At 39.7% G+C, this 19,377-nt stretch overlaps 1 protein-coding gene across 2 annotated transcripts in view; it reads left to right on the plus strand.

Annotated features, from left to right (window-relative positions):
• CUNH4orf45 (chromosome unknown C4orf45 homolog) overlaps positions 1–19,377 on the plus strand; it is a 141,569-nt gene that overhangs the window by 49,621 nt on the left and 72,571 nt on the right. For both annotated transcript variants that reach the window (XR_004260016.1, XM_032248558.1), the window contains exon 2: positions 14,082–14,314. Coding sequence is in view for 1 of the 2 variants with exons in the window: in XM_032248558.1 (XP_032104449.1) it covers positions 14,082–14,314 (233 nt within the window). In the remaining variant the exon portion in view is untranslated. The remainder of the gene's footprint in view (positions 1–14,081; positions 14,315–19,377) is intronic.

Raw genomic sequence — 19,377 nt, forward strand, 5'->3', positions numbered from 1 at the left:
CAAGAGCAGAAGAGCTTGAATATGGAGGAATACCAATAATTGCCCTCTCTCTTTTGTTTTGTGAGGATGGCTCTGACTGAGCCCCTAGCTTGCCTCCATTTCTATCCATTGCTTTAGCATAAACCCATATCCTTGGCTGCGCTCACACCTGTAATCCCAGCCCTTTGGAAGGCTGAGGTGGGAGGATCACCTGAGGTCAGGAGTTTGAGACCAGCCTGACCAACATGGTGAAATCTTGTCTCTATTAAAAATACAAAATTAGTTGGGCATTCTGGCACCTGCCTGTAATCCCAGCTACTTGGAAGTCTGAGGCAGGAGAATCACTGGAACAGGGAGGTGGAGGTTGCAGTGAGCCGAGATTGTGCCACCGCACTCTAGCCTGGGCAACAAGAGTGAAATTTCGTCTCAAAAAAAAAAAAAAAAAAAAAAGAAAAAAAAGCCATATCCACAAGTATGACAGTACAAACACCAAACTAATTATGATTTAGCTAGCAATTAAGACCAAAGAAGAGAGAAGAAGTAACTTAAAAGATTTTTGTGTGATCTTAAAAGTAAATTGCACAACAGCAGTAAAAAGCTGCATTGTGTCCATATGTGTGTTTGTGTGTGTGTATTTTTCTCTGTGGAATGTTTTCCTTTTGCTTTGTAGCTGATTACCCAGAGGCCAGCACACTCTTCTCCCTTTCCAGAGAGCCTCCATTTTATTTGGGTGTCTACCCTGACCTCACATGACTCAGGTTTAAATTCTGAATCATTGAAGCCAGTCATCGAAATTCCAATTCCCTTGTCAGTGCTTGGTTTTAGGAAGAGATGACTCAATCCTGGTGAATAAAATGAGAGAGGAATTTATCTGAAGTTTTCTAGGAAAGGCTTCCCCGCTGATGAATCAGACACACATCCTCTTGAACATCAAACCGTGACAGCCTCCTTTGGACCTTAAGGGGAACTTGCCAGATAAGCGGAGGATGCCGTGCACACAGATGGAAAAGCCTGTGATTCGGAAAACATCATGGAGTTACTGAAGAAAGCAACCCCGGATTCCTCCTGTCTCAGAAGATCTTATTATGGGACATAATTTTCCTTTCTTGTTTATTCAATTTTGCAATGGATTTCCTATTACTTGCAGCACTCAAATGGATTTTTATTAGTTCTGCATACACAAATCTTGATAATTTTTTTTCATGAAATATCTAGAGCCTATCTATGTGAATGGTGAGAGTTTCTTATAATAAAATAGACTATATCATGTACATTTATGCTAGGAAAATTGCAAGCCAAAATAAAGAAAATGTAATTTATTTATTATCTACTTAGATTTTCCCTTCAGGTGAGATGGATATGTGGTGCGTCACCTGGTTGCAACGTTTTGTCAAGATGGGTCAGTTTTACTTTCCAACTAAAAGTCCAAGGATGTTTACAAAATTTTTGATTCTGCTTTCTTTCTCTACTAGCCAAGAAAACTATCAAATTTTATATTTTTTATTACATCAGCAAATTTAATGATCAAGAAGTCATTCAGCAAATATTACCAGGCATTTGCCTGGTGCATTGCACTGATCAGAATACTAAAGAGGTTCCAAAGCAAATGAAACAGTGTGAGTCTCTAATGGAGACTAGTAAGGGGTTAACTGTCAAGCAAAGAAACAAGACACATACCAAATGGCTAGGACACCTCAGCACACAAATGAAACAGATCGAATTGTACTTCAAAGTTTCAGTAAATAATAATGTTTGCCATGAAAAATAGAAAATAGCATTTTGTGTGTGTGCGTGTGTGTGTGTGTGTGTGTGTGTGTGTCAGAGTCTCACTCTGTTGCCAGTCTAGAGTGCAGTGGTGCCATCGTGGTTCATTGCAACCTCCATTTCCCAGGTTCAAGTGATTCTCCTGCCTCAGCCTCCTGAGTAGCTGGGACTACAGGTGCGAGCCACCAAGCCCAGCTAATTTTTGTATTTTTAGAAGAGACAGGGTTTCACCATGTTGATTAGGATGGTTTCAATTTATTGACCTTGTGATCCGCCCGCCTCAGTCTCCCAAAGTACTGGGATTACAGGCATGAGCCACTGTTCCCAGCCGGAAAATGTTTTCTAAAGGAGGTGAGCATGGTCTTTAGATTGTATGGGAGGCCAGAAAAACAGGCCATGTCATAATGACTCTTGTTCGCACTAAGCCAGCACTGGGCACGTGGTAAGGTGCCATCAATGTTATTTATTTATTTATTTTTTTGGACGGAGTTTCGCTCTCGTTACCCAGGCTGGAGTGCAATGGCGCAATCTCGGCTCACCGCAACCTCCGCCTCCTGGGTTCAGGCAATTCTCCTGCCTCAGCCTCCTGAGTAGCTGGGATTACAGGCACGCGCCACCATGCCCAGCTAATGTTTTGTATTTTTAGTAGAGACGGGGTTTCACCATATTGACCAGGATGGTCTCGATCTCTTGACCTCGTGATCCACCCGCCTCGGCCTCCCAAAGTGCTGGGATTACAGGCTTGAGCCACCGCGCCCGGCCCATCCATGTTATTTTAGCCATCAGTTAAGCTGTGCATAAGTGTCAGGTGAACTTTCTGATTCTTTGTGACTGAATTCCAATTTATAATTCTATGCATAATTATGTCAGTTACCTAATTGACACAATAATCCCACAAGTTTATTTTTGGAAGCAGTTTGATTAGTAACTGCTGCCCCTAATGTGTTCAGGTTGCCCACAGGAAAGTTTGTTTGACTATAAAAAAATATAAGTAACAAAGTCCAGGCATAGGGGCTCATGCTTGTAATCCCAGCACTTTGGTGTCCAAAGTAGCAGGATCACTTGAGGCCAGGAATTCAAGATCAGCCTGGGCAACACAGCAAGACCCTGTATTAAAAAGAAAAATGGAAAAAAAAAAAGAGAGAAAGTTTATCATTTGAGAATAGAACTAAGGTATGTAGCAAGGATGCTTTTGCCTGCTGTTTATTTGGGTCATTCAGAAGTTTGACGAACTGAGTCTTTCGGTTCTTTCAGTGGTTAGATCCACTGCATAATTGTACCAACTGAATTGAAATGCAGCATTTAAAAATGTTCCAGTTCATCAGTCCATTCTGTGGTAAATGTCAGAACTGGAGAGTCTGATTCACATGAGCAATTGTTGTAATTAATCTCTAGCAGTACCTCCTTTTTTCTTCCCTCTATGTGCACATGTCAGACATGCCCATTAGAGTGCATTTCATAGGTTCAAATCCCACTACCGCCATCTGGCCTTTACCTTGGATTGATTCCCCTGACAAGCCCAGCTGTTCTGCACTGCACATCTGCAATGGGCAAATTATGCCTATGGTGGCAACAGATTGTCAAATATACTTATCGAAACACTCATTTCTATATTGTACTTGATTCCTTTTGATTTATTTCTTTGGTGGGTTTCCATTTAGTTGCTGAACTAGAGGATTGACCTCATGAGGCAATATTATAAGATGAAATAACATTACTGTGAGCTGTCATCCTTCTATCTCTAGATACTAAAAATAAATGTAGTGAAAAGCAATTCTTCCTCTGACCTTACACTTAAGTATCTTAACATAAATCCCAGAATAGGAGGGTTTTAAGGCAGTTCTGGAAATTAAGTTGCTCGTTAGAAATTTAAAGAAGTACTTGCTTCTCACCCAGTATGACTTTATATATCTTCAGTCTTATAATGGAACGCTTTAATTCACTTAATCAGCAATTCAATATCCGTTTCTTTTGTGGATATCCTAAGCTCAAAGCACAGTGCTGGCAATTAAGAATTAACAGAGATAAATAAGATACAACTCCTACCCTCCAAGAGCTGCAAATGAGGAAGATTCAGTAAATTTGATATAGAAAACATGTGAAATTCAATGAAACTACCGTCTACATCATGCTGAGTTTTAATTTTGACTTGATAGGATTACATATGTTCTCCATAGAAGGAAGCATTTACAGTAAGCCTTGTAGGATTTGGTTTAACAATGAGAAGAGGTTAAGGAAGGTATTATTGTCAGATTATGAAGACACTGTTCTGCAAACCCGAGAAATCTGAATGAACACAAATTTCCAAGTACTGGAGAAAATTATTTCATGTTTTTAAGGAAAGGGAGTATTTAATGTTATCTGAGTTTTAAATCATTCTTGGCAGCTGTGTGGATTAGAAATGAAATGAACTTAGAGCCAAGACTAGTTAAGGAGACTATGGTGATAATCCAGATGATGAAGGACTGTTTACTTCTAACACCTGCCTCTCAAAGAATGTCAGTTTCCTGAAGGCAGGGGCCTTTGTTTTTTTCACTGCTATATTCCAAGCACTCAGAACACTGCCTGACATGTAGTAGCTGTTCATAAGTATGTGTTGAATAAATACATCAGTGAAAGAATAAATGAATGAACTAAATGAGACGATGAAACTGCAGAGAATCCCAGTAACGGTATGAAAATAGAAATAATTTTTAAAAAAAAGAAACTGAAGAGAAATCAGAAAGAGATTTGCTTCAGGGATGGAATTTTCCCCTTCTCTATTAACAGATATTGTAGTTGGGTCCTTTTTTTTTTTTTTTTTAGAGACAGGGTCTCATTCTGTTGCTTCGGCTGGAGTGCAGCGGCATAATTATAGCTCACTGCTACCTCAAACTTCTGGGCTCAAGTGAGCCTCCTGCCTCAGCCTCCTGAGAAGCTGGGACTACCCAGGCAAGCCATGGGTGGCTGGCTAATTTTTAAAAATTTTTTGTAGAGGCAAGGCCTTACTATGCTGCTGAGGCTGGTCTCAGACTCCTACACTCCAGTGATCCTTCTGTCCTAGACTCTCATGGTGTGTGACTCACCATGCCCAGCCCTTTTTTCAAATGTTGGCAGAAGATGACGTTTGTTGGACTAAGTGGACACACACACACACTTGGGTTGCAAAGCATGTGCACTTTTCACCACACCTTCTAAAACTAAGTGCTTTTGACTGAGTTTGTGCTATGGTTTAAGTGTGCGTACCTCCCCAAATTCAGGTGTTGAAATTTAATGGCCAATGTGACAGTATTAAGAGGTGGGCCTTTAAGAGATGATTAGGCTGTGTGGGCTCCTCCCTCATGAATAGGATTAAAGCCTTTATAAAGAAGGCTTTGCAAAGCCTCCAGCTTGCTTGCCCTTCCACCCCCTGCCCTGTCGGGGTCTGGTGTTCCTCCCCTGCAGAGGATGCAGCAACGAGACTCCACCTTGGAAGCAGAGAGCAGCCTTCATCACATGACTTGCCGGCAACTTGATGTTGGACTGCCAGCCTTCATAACTGTATGGAAACAAATTTCTGTTCTTTAGAAGTGACTCAGTCTCAGGTATTTTGTTATAGCAGCACAAACCAAGACAGCTGGCAAGTAATGGCTTTTTTCAAAACCTTACTGCAGCCCACAGAGCAACTAAGGAACTAATTACAGATAAATATCTACTCTCACGTTTACAGCAGGATGCATGTAAGTGACCCAGTAGGGAAAAAACATCTATGTTTAAATCAGTTTGGGAAACACTGGGTTATGTAATTGTAAATAGTTTATTTACCATAAGACTTATCAGAACTCTTAATGTACTTTCATATGCTGTGAATATCTACAAGGTAAATGTATCAAGCGGTGTTCCTAAATGTATTTGACTATAGAGATCCCTTCCATACACACCACCTTCATGGTGCACTCATAGGAGCAGAATTTGATGAAGTATTTGGGAAAACACTGGCCTGAGTCTGGGCACGATGGCTCGTGTCTGTAATCCCAGCATTTTGGAAGGCCAATGCAGGAGGATCACCTGAGGCCAGGAGTTTGAGACCAGCCTGGGCAACATAGCAAGACTCCATGACTACAAAATAAAAAATAATAATCAGCCAAATGTGGTGGCCTGCACCTGGAATCCTAGCCGCTCAAGAGGCTGAGTTGGCAGGCTCCCAGGAGCCCAAGTGGAGTGAGCTAGGATTGCATCACTGTACTTCAGCCTGGGTGAAGCAAGAGTCTGTTTCTAAAAAAGAAAAAAGTATTTTCTGAAGGGTACACCTCAGAGTAAAATTTAAAAAAACCTGGCTTAAACATACACTGCAATTATATGAAGACTAACACAGTTCTTCTGTATTAGAAGAGATTGCAAAAAGTTCCTTATGACAGAGCTTTGTAAATGAGACCTCAACACCTGTCATATGGAGAGAGAAAACAGGTTTTTATGCTCTGACAATTCTATGCTTGATCAAAGCAGATCTAAGTGAAAACCTGAAGCAAATGAAATTGAAGCTACAATGTATTCATCAAGGGAAATTAGCCACTCTGAATACTCAGTGTATCATGGGAGTGGTAGTGATTAGGAAGCTGTGAAAACACCTGCCAAAATTGTGTTTCTGAAAAACCCTCACATTTTCAGATTCCTTGGAAAGCTGAGATTCGTTTTCTGAGCACAGGCTTGTTACGCATTGACCATCCTATCAGAGTACCTGGTCCGCGTGTCAGGCAGTGGATCAAAACCCTGGTCTATCTTGCACCTTCTGCAAATACTGAGATTCCCTGATTTAAAAGCAGAAGGAAAGGAGCACAGGAGCTGGGAAGGACTGAGGCAATGTTGTGACCACAACACAGATTCTATCTCCAAGGTCTTCGGTTAACTTTTGGAAAATAAATGAAGTTTTTTCTGTCCCCGGTCTGCCCATACACTCCTACACTGATTTTGGTTCTGGGGCTTTGGAATTTCTTCCTGTGCCAGTAGCTTCATTGTCTATTTTTAATCATTAAGTGCCATTTCTTCCAGAAAGTCTTAGATCTCCTTTTCACTTTCACAGCATCAACTTTCAATACCAATTTTAGCTGGGCTTGGTAGAATGTGCCTGTAGTCCCAGCTACTTAGGAGGTTGAGGTGGGAGAATACCTTAAGCCCAGAAGTTCAAGCCTTTAGAGCATTACTACTGCACCACACTTCAGCCTGGGTGTCATAGCAAGACTCTGTTATATATATTCATACATATATACACACTTTAAATTCTGGGATACATGTGCAGAATGTGCACGTTTGTTACATAGTTATTTATGTACCATGGTGGTTTGCTGTGCCCATCGACCCCATCATCTACATTAGGTATTTCTCTTAATGCTGTCCCTCCTCTAGCCCCTCACCCTCTGACAGGCCCCATTGTGTGATGTTCCCCTCCCTGTGTCCATGTGTTCTCATTGTTCAACTCTCACTTATGAGTGAGAAAATGCAGTGTTTGGTTTTCTGTTGTGTTTGCTGAGAATGATGGTTTCCAGCTCCATCCATGTCCCTGCAAGGGTCATGAACTCATCATTTTTTATGGCTGCATATTATTCCATGGTGTATATGTGCCACATTTTCATCATCCAATCTATCATTGATGGGCATTTAAGCTGGTTCCAAGTCTTTGCTATTGTGAACAGTGCTGCAATAAACATACGTGTGCATGTGTCTTTATAGCAGAATGATTTTATAATCCTTTGGGTATATACCCAGTAATGGGATTGCTGAGTCAAATGATATTCCTGGTTCTAGATCTTTGAGGAATCACCACACTATCTTCCACAACGGTCGAACTAATTTACACTCCCACCAACAGTGTAAAAGCGTTTCTATTTCTTCACATCCTCTCCAGCATCTGTTGTTTCCTGACTTTTTAATGATCACCATTCTAACTGGCATGAAATGGTATCTCATTGTGGTTTTGATTTGCATTTCTCTAATGACCAGTGATGATGAGTTTTTTTTTTTCGTTTTTTGGCCACATAAATGTCTTCTTTTAAGAAGTGTCTGCTCATATTCTTTGCCCACTTCCTGATGATTGTTTTTTTCTTGTAAATTTGTTTAAGTTCTTTGTGGATTCTGGATACTAGTCCTTTCTCAGAATGATAGACAGCAAAAATTTTCTCCCATTTTGTAGGTTGCCTGTTCACTCTGATGGTAGTTTCTTTTGCTGTGCAGAAGCTCTTTAGTTTAATTAGATGCCATTTGTCTATTTTGGCTTTTGTTGCCGATGCTTTTGGTGTTTTACTCATGAAGTCTTTGCCCTTGCCTATGTCCTGAATGGTATTGTCTAGATTTTCTTCCAGAGTTTTTATGGTGTTCTTATGTTTAAGCCTTTAATCCATCTTGAATTAATTTTTGTGTAAGGTGTAAGGAAGGGGTCCAGTTTCAGCTTTCTGCATATGGCTAGCCAGTTTTCCCAACACTATTTATTAAATAGGGAATTCTTTCTCCATTGCTTGTTTTTGTCAGGTTTGTCAAAGATCAGGTGGTTGTAGATGTGTAACATTATTTCTGAGGTCTCTTTTCTGTTCCATTGGTCTACGTATCTGTTTTGATATTGGTACCATGCTGTTTTGGTTACTGTAGCCTTGTAATGTAGTTTGAAGTCAGGTAGAATGATGCCTCCAGCTTTGTTCTTTTTGCTTAGGATTCCTTGGCTATATAGGTTCTTTTTTGGTTCCATATGAAAATTACAGTAGATTTTATAATTCTGTGAAAAAAGTCAATGGTAGCTTGATGGCAATAGCATTGAATCTATAAATTACTTTGGGCAGCATGGCCATTTTCATGATATTTGATTCTTCCTTTCCATGAGCATGGAATGCTTTTCCATTTTTTTGTGTTGTCTCTTCTTTTCTTGAGCAGTGGTTTGTAGTTCTCCTTGAAGAGGTCCTTCACATCCATTTTCAATTGTATTCCTAGGTATTTTATTTTCTTTGTAGCAATTGTAAATAGGAGTTCACTCATGATTTGGCTGTTTGTCTATTATTGGTGTATAGGAATGCTTGTGATACATACAAAATCAATGTGTCCCGAGACTTTGCTGAAGTTGCTTATCAGCTTAAGGAGAGTTTGGGCTGAGACAATGGGGTTTTCTAAATATACAATCATGTCATCTGCGAACAGTGATAATTTAACTTCCTCTCTTCCTATTTGAATACCTTTTATTACTTTCTCTTGCCTGATTTACCTGGCCAGAGCTTCCAGTACTATATTGAATAGGAGTGGTGAAAGGGGCCATCCTTGTCTTGTGTCGGTGTTCAAAGGGAATGCTTCCAGCTTTTTCCCATTCTGTATGATATTGGGCTGTAGGTTTATCATAAATAGCTCTTATTATTTTGAGATATGTTCCATCAATACCTAGTTTATTGAGAGTTTTTAGCATGAAGGAATGTTGAATTTTATCGAAGGCCTTTTCTGCATCTTTTGAGATAATCATGTGGTTTTTGTCATTGGTTCTGTTTATGGGATGGATTATGTTTATTTATTTGCATATGTTGAACCAGGCTTGCATCCCAGGAATGAAGCTGACTTGATCGTGGTGGATAAGCTTCTTGATGTGCTGCTGGATTTGATTTGCCAGTATTTTACTGAGGCTTTTCTATTGATGTTCATCAAGGATATTGGCTTGAAATTTTTCTGTGTGTGTGTCTCTGCCAGGTTTTGGTATCAGGATGATGCTGGCCTCATAAAATGAGTTAGGGAGGAGTCCCTCTTTTTCTATTGTTTGGGATAATTTCAGAAGGAATGGTACAGCTCCTCTTTGTACCTCTGGTAGAAGTTGGCTGTAAATCTGTCTGGTTCTGGGCTTTTTTTTTGGTTGGTAGGCTATTAATTACTGCCTCAATTATAGAACTTGCTATTGGTCTATTCAGGGATTCAACCTCTTCCTGGTTTAATCCTGGGAAGATGTATTTGTCCAGGAATTTATCCATTTCTTCTAGATTTTCTAGTTTATTTGTATAGAAGTTTTTATACTACTCTCTCATGGTAGTTTGTATTTCTGTGGGATCAATGATGATATTCCCTTTATCATTTTTTATTGTGTCTATTTGATGCTTCTCTCTTTTCTTCTGTATTGGTCTGGCTAGCAGTCTATTTGTTGATCTTTTTAAAAAAATCCAGCTTCTGGATTCATTGATTCTTTTGAAGGGTTTTTTGTGTCTCTATCTCCTTCAGTTCTGCTCTGATCTTAGTTATTTCTTGTCTTCTGCTAGATTTTGAATTTGCTCTTGCTTCTCTAGTTCTTTTAATTGTGATGGTAGGGTGTCAACTTTAGATCTTTACTGTTTTCTCCTGTGGGCATTTAGTGCTATAAATTTCCCTCTAAACACTGCTTTGGCTATGTCCCTGAGATTCTGATTCTGGTATGTTGTGTCTTTGTTCTCATTGGTTTCAAAGAACTTCTTTATTTCTGCTTTAATTTTGTTATTTACCCAGTAGTCATTTAGGAGCAGGTTGTTGAGTTTCCATGTAGCTGTGCAATTTTAAGTGAGTTTCTTAATCCTGAGTTCTAATTTGATTGCACTGTGGTCTGAGAGACTGTTATGATTTCTGTTCTTTTGCATTTGCTGAGGAGTGTTTTACTTTCTATTATGTGGTCGATTTTAGAATAAGTGCTATGTGGTGCTGAGAAGAATGTATACTCTGTTGATATGGGGTGGAGAGTTCTGTAGATGTCTATTAGGTCCGTTTGGTCCAGAGCTGAGTTCAAGTTGGGAATAAAGTTGTTAGTTTTCTGTCTTGCTGATCTGTCTAATATTGACAGTGGGGTGTTAAAATCTCTCACTATTATTGTGTGGGAGCCTAATTCTCCTAGTATATCTCTAAGAACTTGCTTTATGTATCTGGGTGCTCCTGTATTGGGTGCACATATATTTAGAATTAGCTCTTCTTGTTGCATTGATCCCTTTATATTATGTAATGCCCTTCTTTGTCTTTTTTGATCTTTGTTAAAGTCTGTTTTACTAGAGACAAGGATTGCAACTCCTGCTTTTTTTTTTTTTTTTTTTGCATTCCATTTGCTTAGTAAATATTCCTCCATCCCTTTATTTTGAGCCTATGTGTGTCTTTGCATGTGACATGGGTCTCCTGAATACAGCACCCTGATGGGTCTTGACTTTTTATGCAATTTGCCAGTCTGTGTCTTTTAATTGGGGCATTTAGCCCATTTACATTTAAGGTTAATATTGTTATGTGTGAATTTGATACTGTCATTATGATGCTAGCTTGTTATTTTGCCTATAGGTTGATGAAGTTTCTTCATAGTGTCGATGGTCTTTACATTTTGGTTTGTTTTTGTGGTGGCTGGTCCTAGTTTTTCCTTTCCATATTTAGTGCTTCATTCAGGAACTCTTGCAAGGCAGGCCTGGTGGTGACAAAATCTTTCAGCATTTGCTTGTCTGTAAAGGATTTTATTTCTCCTTCACTTATGAATCTTAGTTTGGCTAGATATGAAATTCTGAGTTGAAAATTCTTTTCTTTAAGAATATTGAATATTGGCTGCCACTTTCTTCTGGCTTGTTAGGGTTTCTGCAGAGAGAGCTGCTGTTAGTCTGATGGGCCTTCGTGTTTAACCCAACCTTTCTCTCTGGCTGCCCTTAACTTTTTTTCTTTCATTTCAACCTTGGCGAATCTGACAATGATGTGTCTTGGGGTTGCTCTTCGTGAGTAGTATCTTTGTGGTGTTCTCTGTATTTCCTGAATTTGAATGTTGACCTGTCTTGCTAGGTTGGAGACGTTCTCCTGGATAATATCCTGAAGTATATTTTCCAGCTTGGTTCCATTCTTCCTGTCACTTTCAGGTACACCATTCCTTTTCATTCTTTTCTCTCTAATCTTGTCTTCATGCTTTATTTCATGAAGTTGATCTTCAATCTGATATCCTTTCTTCCGCTTGATTAATGTGGCTATTGATACTTGTATATGCACCACGAAGTTCTCATGCTGTGTTTTTCAGCCCCATCAGGTCATTTATGTTATTCTCCAGACTGGTTAGTCTAGTTAGCAATCCCTGTAAACCTTTTTCAAGGTTCTTAGCTTCCTTGCATTGGGAAGCACATAGATGAATGGAACAGAATAGAGACCTCAGAAATAAGACCACACATCTACAACCATCTGATCTTTGACAAACCCGACAAAAACAAGCAATGGAGAAAGAATTCCCTATTTAATACATGGTGTTGGGAAAACTGGTTAGCCATATGCAGAAATCTGAAACCGGACCCCTTCCTTACACTTTATACAAAAATTAACTCAAGATGGATTAAAGGCTTAAACAGAAGACCTAAGACCATAAAGGCCCTAGAAGAAAGCCTAGGTAATATCATTTGTGACATAGGCATGGGCAAAGACTTCATGACTAAAACACCAAAAGCATCAGCAACAAAAGCCAAAATAAACAAATGGAATTTAAACTAAAGAGCTTCTGCACAGCAAAAGAAACTATCTTAAGAGTGAACAGGCTACCTACAAAATAGGAGAAAATTTTTGCAGTCTATCCATCTGACAAAGGGCTAATATCCAGAATCTACAAAGAATTTAAACAAATTTACAAGAAAAAAAACAATCATCAAGATGTGGGCAAAGAGTATGAACAGACACTTCTCAAAAGAAGACATTTATGCGGTCAAGAAATACATGAAAAACTCATCATGACTGGTCAGTAGAGAAATGCAAATCAAAACCACAATGAGGTACTATCTCATGCCAGTTAGAATGGCCTTCGTGAAAAAGTCAGGAAACAACAGATGCTGGAGAGGATGTGGAGAAATAGAAATGCTTTTACACTTGGTGGGAGTGTAAATTAGTTCACCCATTGAGGAAGACAGTGTGGTGATTCCTCAAGGATTTGGAACTAGAAATACCATTTGATCCAGCAATCCCATTACTGGGTATATACCCAAAGGATTATAAATCATTTATAAAGACACATGCACACATGTGTTTATTGCGGCACTGTTCACAATAGCAAAGACTTGGAACCAACTCAAATGCCCATCGATGTTAGACTGGATAAAAAAATTGCAGCACATATACACCATGGAATACTATGCAGCCATAAAGAAGGATGAATTCATTCTTTTGAGGGACATAGATGAAGCTGGAAACCATCATTTTCAGCAAGCTAACATAGCAACACCAAACACCGCATGTTCTCACTCATAAATGGAAGTTGACCGATGAGAACGTATGGACACAGGGAGGGGAACCTCACACACTGGAACCTGTCAGTGGCTGAGGGCATTGGGGAGGGATAGCATCGGGAGGAATACCTAATGTAGATGATGGGTTCATAGGTGCAGCAAACCACTATGGCACATGTATACTTATGTAGTAAACCTGCACGTTCTACACATGTATCCCAGAACTTAAAGTATAATTTAAAAAAAGAATTTAAGTGATCTTTTTCCAAACCTTCTCTTATTTCTGCTTGTTTCACCTACTTCTATAATTCATTGACTACTTTTTGTTCATTGTTTTACATTTAAAGTATAAATACTTCTTTCTTTAGTCATCTGTTATAAGCTATCCTAATCTAACAATTTTCTCCATTTTTCAATTTTTGCTAATACATTTGGGAAGTATTCTAATACTCATTTCAGATTTTTATCTATCTAGATAAAACCTCAGTGTCTGAAGGCCTACATTCTCCAAATGTGGCATTTGATACATTTTAGTATATGTCATGTCTTTTTGAGACAGTCTTGCTCTGCTGCTCAAGCTGATGTGCAGTGGCACACTCGTAGCTCACTGCAGCCTCCACCTCCTGGGCTTAAGCAATACACTTGCCTCTGTCTCCCAAACAGCTGGGACCACAGGTGTGTGCCACCATGCCTGGCTAATTTTTAAAATTTTTTGTAGAGACAGGGTCTCACTAGTTATCCAGGATGGTCTCAGATTCCTGAGCTCAAGAGATCTGCTCACCTTGGCCTCTCAAAGTGCTGGGATTACAGGCCTAAACCACCACATCCAGCCCATGTCTGTAATAAGTTGATTTATAAACAAAGCAGTTTAGTGGGGCAATGAAGACCCCAACCTTCACATCAGCCTGCCTGGGTAACAGAGAGCTTGTTAGCTGTAATTCTGGACAAGTAACCAATCTTTCTGTACCTCATTTCCCCCATACATAAACTAGGGAAAATAATTCTACAAATCTCATTTGGTTATTAATAAGAATTAATTGAATTAACATGTCTAGAAGGCTTGTAATAGCACCTAGAACATAGTGCCATGTAATTATTGGCTATTAGCATTTCCAAGGTTAAAATAGAAAAAGTATCTTAGAATAAAGAGTGGAGAAGTTTTAAATACTTTTTCTTTCACAGGTCCAGACTATGTAAAGGATTACTTGCCTAAAGTTCATCAACACACTTCCTATGTAGGAGAACAGCATCCAGCATTAGAAAAAACTGGAGATCTCAGATATTTATGGAGGCCTGCCATGAATAGAAGCTTCCCAGCAAAATATAAACATGAGTACGTTGGTGAAATTGGTTGGGGAGTAACACAGTATAATTTTATCAACAAATCAAGACTGGAGAGTGGCTTTCATATCAAGGTATTGCTCTTAAATTTATGCTCTTCATAGTACACTGTTTTCTAAGTTGAATTCTTTATGAATTTGCTTCCAAAGGAAATGTTGGGCACTTGATTTCTCATTGAGACATAGAGGTTTGAATTTTGTAGGAAGACAAATGTGTGAATAAATGCATGGCTCCGCAACACTCCTGGAGCCCCTTTAATACACCAAGGGAAGGGTATGAAGAATATGAAGCCATGGATAGTCCAAAAGCATTTGTGTTTGGCTGTGGAATGTGTTCTGATTCACATTCAGGCTGAGGCACTTGCACACACTTCCCCCATCCTGGCACTGCTTCATGCGTGGGCGGTAAAAAGAAAGCAGCCGGTGCTGGGCATAATCTACAAACCTCACACAGGCATCTCAGATCTTTAAGATTCACTGTATGGATAATGCCTTCATTGCAAGTGTTAATAATTCAGTGTATGTTGTCAGAGGGTTTTAGAAACCTTGTCTTATTTCCCTTTGGTGATATAGACATAGGCATGAGGTCACGGTGTCTCCTCTGAAACAGAAGAGTACACAAGTGATTTCAGAAGTAAAATCTGAGAATTTGGATATTTTTTTCCAGGAAGGCCTTTGCGTTGTCTGAAAATTGCATGTATCAATCATGCAATAACTGAATTTCCTCAAATTCTTAAGGCAAACCAAGACAGTCTCATCTGGTAAACGTTAACAAAAGGAAAACCTTTTTTTTTTCCTTTTTTGAGACACAGTCTCACTCTGTCGCCCAGGCTGGAGTGCAGTGGTGCGATCTTGGCTCACTGTAACCTCCACCTCCTGTCAAGAGATTCTCCTGCCTCAGCCTCCCGAGTAGCTGGGACTACAGGCATGTGCCTCCATGCCCAGCTGATTTTTGTATTTTTAGTAGAAATGGGGTTTTACCATGTTGGTCAGTCTGGTCTCGAACTTCTGATCTCAGGTGATCTACCTGCTTCAGCCTCCCAAAGTGCTGGGATTACAGGTGTGAGCCACCACACCCAGCCAGAAAACCCTTTTTCTGGCTCAAACCATGGCAGTCCAGGAGGGTGGATGGGAGTGCAGTCTTTGGGGTTACACCCTGACTTAGGTCTAGCTCTGTGACCTCGGGCAAATGAGTTCACCTTTCTGCATCTTTGTTTGTTCCTTTTCTACAAGTCAGTATTCAGAGGCTCATTTCACAGGATCACCTGACTTTCTATCCTAGTTCTGCCACCTATTAGTGTGTATGGTCTTGGTTAAGTTTATTTACCTCTGTGCTTCAGTGTCTTCGTTATAAAATCTTAGTTCTAGGTTAACGGGCCGTTGTAAACAGTACACAAGTTAATACTTGTAAAGCGCCGGAAGCAGTAACTAGCATGTGTCAAGCCCTATATGTGTTTCATTGTTATGTTGTGAGGACTAAATGTGAGAACACAAGGAATGCAGTGGGCGCGATCCTGACACCAGGCTGACATCCAGATTTTAGCTATTAGTACTGTTGTGGTTGTATTTCATGTATTTCATTAAATTTAATATTATATTTAGTGTATTGTAATATGTTAAAATGCCAGGGCCAAGAAAGTGCGCCGATGATAAGGAATGTCTCTTACAACATATTCCAAAGAAGACCAGTTTCTGAGCATGTGACAAGCTGAGTGTAATGAATGTTTAGATTCTTAAACTGTGTCCTTTTCCACTTGGGCAATAAAAAGGGAAATCTGAAATTTGATTAAATATCAAACTAGCCACCAGCAAGAAGAGTCCAGCCCCAAAGCAAGGCAGCTGGTTTGAATAAAGTCCAGAACTTGTGTTGTCTTGGTGTTTCTCCTTGAGTGATGATGCCCTGCTCTCGGACACAGCCCTCAATCTGTCAGACCATCTTGAGTGTGTATAGCCTCTCTTCCTTCTTTAACTTAAGGACCCATTTTTCTGCTCAAATGAAGTGCAATTGAACATTCTTTGGTCTTTAAAGCAAGCTGGGAATCCGAAAGAGACGATAGCTGCGAGTTAGCCTTCCAGGAATGTATTTATTCCGGATCTTCAGTTAGTCTTTCCTGGACTGCTTTTAATCATTGCACTGCTGGGTAATGGGGTCCTCTCTGTCTCTGTGAGATTGTGAGCCATGCAGTGATTTTCTTCCCCAGCTGCGGCACCCTCAGAAACTGCTTGGTTGCTTATCATCTGTGCATTTTCTTGGCCCTGGTATTTTAACAGTAATTGTTTTCAAGGGTCTATCTGTCACAGATAACAATCTTGAACAATACCTTAAAGCTCCTTGGACTTAGAGGTTTGTAATAGGGAAAACGAGATTCACTGAGAATGACCATACTTACTAGCATTGAAGTGTCTATAATTTCCTTATCAGTTAAGATCTAGGTTTTGTCACTAGGGCTACTAATCTCTCCCTTTGCATCGAAGGCATACCTTTCTGTTTCCATCCAAGGCAGATCAAAATATCTTCTTTTTTTTTTTTGAGACAGTGTCTCACGCTGTCAGCCAGGCTGGAGTACAGTGGCACACTCAGAGCTCACTGCCGCCTCCATCTCCTGGGCTCAAACAGTCCTCCTACCTCAGCCTTCTGAGTAGCTGAGACTAGAGGCATATGCCACCACACCCAGATAACTAAAAAAAAATTTTTTTTTAGTAGAGACAACATCTATGTTGTTGCCCAGACTGGTCTCAAACTCCTGAGCTTAAGTGATGCTCCTGCCTCAGCCTCCCAGTGTGCTGGGATTACAGGCGTGAGCCACCATGCCCAGCCCACAGTATCGTTTTTTGCATCTAGACTCAGACTTTGATTCCTTATCAACCCTGTGCTTCAGGCAGCTACTTCTAAAAAATCAGACTTGGTGCATTAATTGACACTGAGCTGATATATACACATATACTCCATACATACAAACATGTTCCTAATTACAAAGAATACACAAGAGTGGTGGCATTAACCCAGGGCCCGCCTCACAAGGGAGCTGATAAACTTGTCAGTGTGGTGTCACTGTGAGAAATGTCTCAATCCACTTCCTGTTCTTTTCCAGTTTCTTACCTGTCTGTACATCCTTTCCATATCCCTTGCTCTTCCTTGTCCCATAATAATCCAAATCAAAATGATCACTTCTTGTTTTAGTCTAACTACAGAGACTCCTCAGTGTCTCTTGTGGCAATTACTCAGAGCTTAGATTTTAAGCAAAGTTTCATCTCCTGGATTTTTATAGCTCTAACAGCTGCTCTGCCTAATTTACTGCTCCAGGTTTATGTAAGACTGGCGGCTAAGGACACTCAGGCACCTCCAATCGAGTCTTGGTAAAATGCCTGGAGCAGCTGCCTCCTACCCGGGAATGGTCTCTCTTATTTGGGGCACTAGGAGGGGTTCTGCAGATCATCTGGCTTTTTGCAGGAAGATAATAACTTCCATGCTGAGTGACACCTGAAAAACTTCCCCCATGTTACGGAGGTCAGTAAAAATCACAAGATAGAATTTCTTTTCTGGATTTTTTTTTAATGTTTAGCTATTTCCTACTCTTACATGGCTTACAATGCAATAATAATAAATGTATCTATAAGACCATTACTTTTATTATCTCAGATTTAAGAGCAGCACATTCTTTTAAAAAAATGGATTTGGTCTCTGCCAAACTATGTGCAAGAATATATGGAGACAACTGAAACAATTTCTTTGGTTTCAATCCCATGCTAAACTGAGGAACTTTCCTAACTGCTTCCTAGATGGTCATGTCCCCTCTTAGCTGGTGGCATCACTGCCTTTCTTTAACCCAAACCACAACAGAGTCTGCTGGGTTCCTAGTGTCCATTTTCTACTCCTGTTCTCTGACTTCGTGACAAAATAATTTATTTCGTTTTCTCACAGAAACAATGTTATACTGGACAAGATGACTAACTTTTCATTGGTGTGATCCCAAAGACAATATTAAATGAATTAATCATAATATAACCAATATATTATATATCTTTTACAAACTCTATGAGGTAATAGAATCGTGGGAACCCATCAATATATTTATAGTAATATGATATAATAAAAACCAAAATTTTCAAGGCCTTGATATCTCTTCCTCGTTTTTAACTGTTAAAAGTTCCACTCTCATGAAATAGAACATCTTGGTGACCATTTTATGGACATTTGAGCAGACTTCTGATGAAATGTCGAATTTCTTGATGGCTAAGGAATGAACTCATCCAAGGTTGGTTTATTAGGCATTTTGCTCAGTGAATTTATTTTAAAAAGGTAAACATAAAAAGAGCTATACTTGATTGTTGATTAAGAATGGTACTGTGATGATTTACAGCTGAGGAAACTGAGGTATAAACAGGTGAGGTTCCTTGCCTGAGGTCACACAGCTAGTAAATGGGAGAGCCAGAATTTCAACCCAGGCCATGTGAAATAAGGACTCGGAGGAATACAGGATGTATGAAATGCAATGATAGGCAATGAGTTAGAACATTAGGTTGGAACCACTTTATAAAGTACACAGCTGTGTTATTTTTCTATAATGCTGTGGTCAAACCTACTTGGCTTTCTCTTACAAGGTATGCATCCCTTTCTTCATGGTTCCCTCAGTTGTCTCCTAGCATCTGACTGGCATCATTTGCACACAATATACTTCATTTATAATATCAATAAATAGTAGAGGCTGGGCATGGTGACTAATGCCTGTAATCCCAGCAGTTTGGGAGGCTGAGGCAGACGGATCATTTGAGGTCAGGAGTTTGAGATCAGCCTAGCCAATAAGTGAAACCCTGTCTCTACTAAAATACAAAAATAAGCTGGGGGTGGTGGCACATGCCTGTAACTCAGCTACTCGGGAGGCTGAGGCAGGAGAATTGCTTAAACTCAGGAAGAGGAAGTTGCAGTGAGCCAAGATCGTGCCACTGCACTCCAGCCTGGGTGACAGACGATAGTCTGTCTTAAAAATAAATAAATAATAAATAGTAGAGATGATACCACCCAAATATTTGACATAATGAGAAATAGCTTGATAATAGTTATTTTTTAATTTGTATTTTATAAACACTTTATTGCCTTTCAAAACATGTCATATACAATTATTGGCATTATGGGGAAA

The sequence above is a fragment of the Sapajus apella genome, unplaced genomic scaffold, assembly GCF_009761245.1.
Source record: "Sapajus apella isolate SASKATOON/1434 unplaced genomic scaffold, GSC_monkey_1.0 scaffold67, whole genome shotgun sequence".
In the NCBI taxonomy this organism is placed as follows: Eukaryota; Metazoa; Chordata; class Mammalia; order Primates; family Cebidae; genus Sapajus; species Sapajus apella.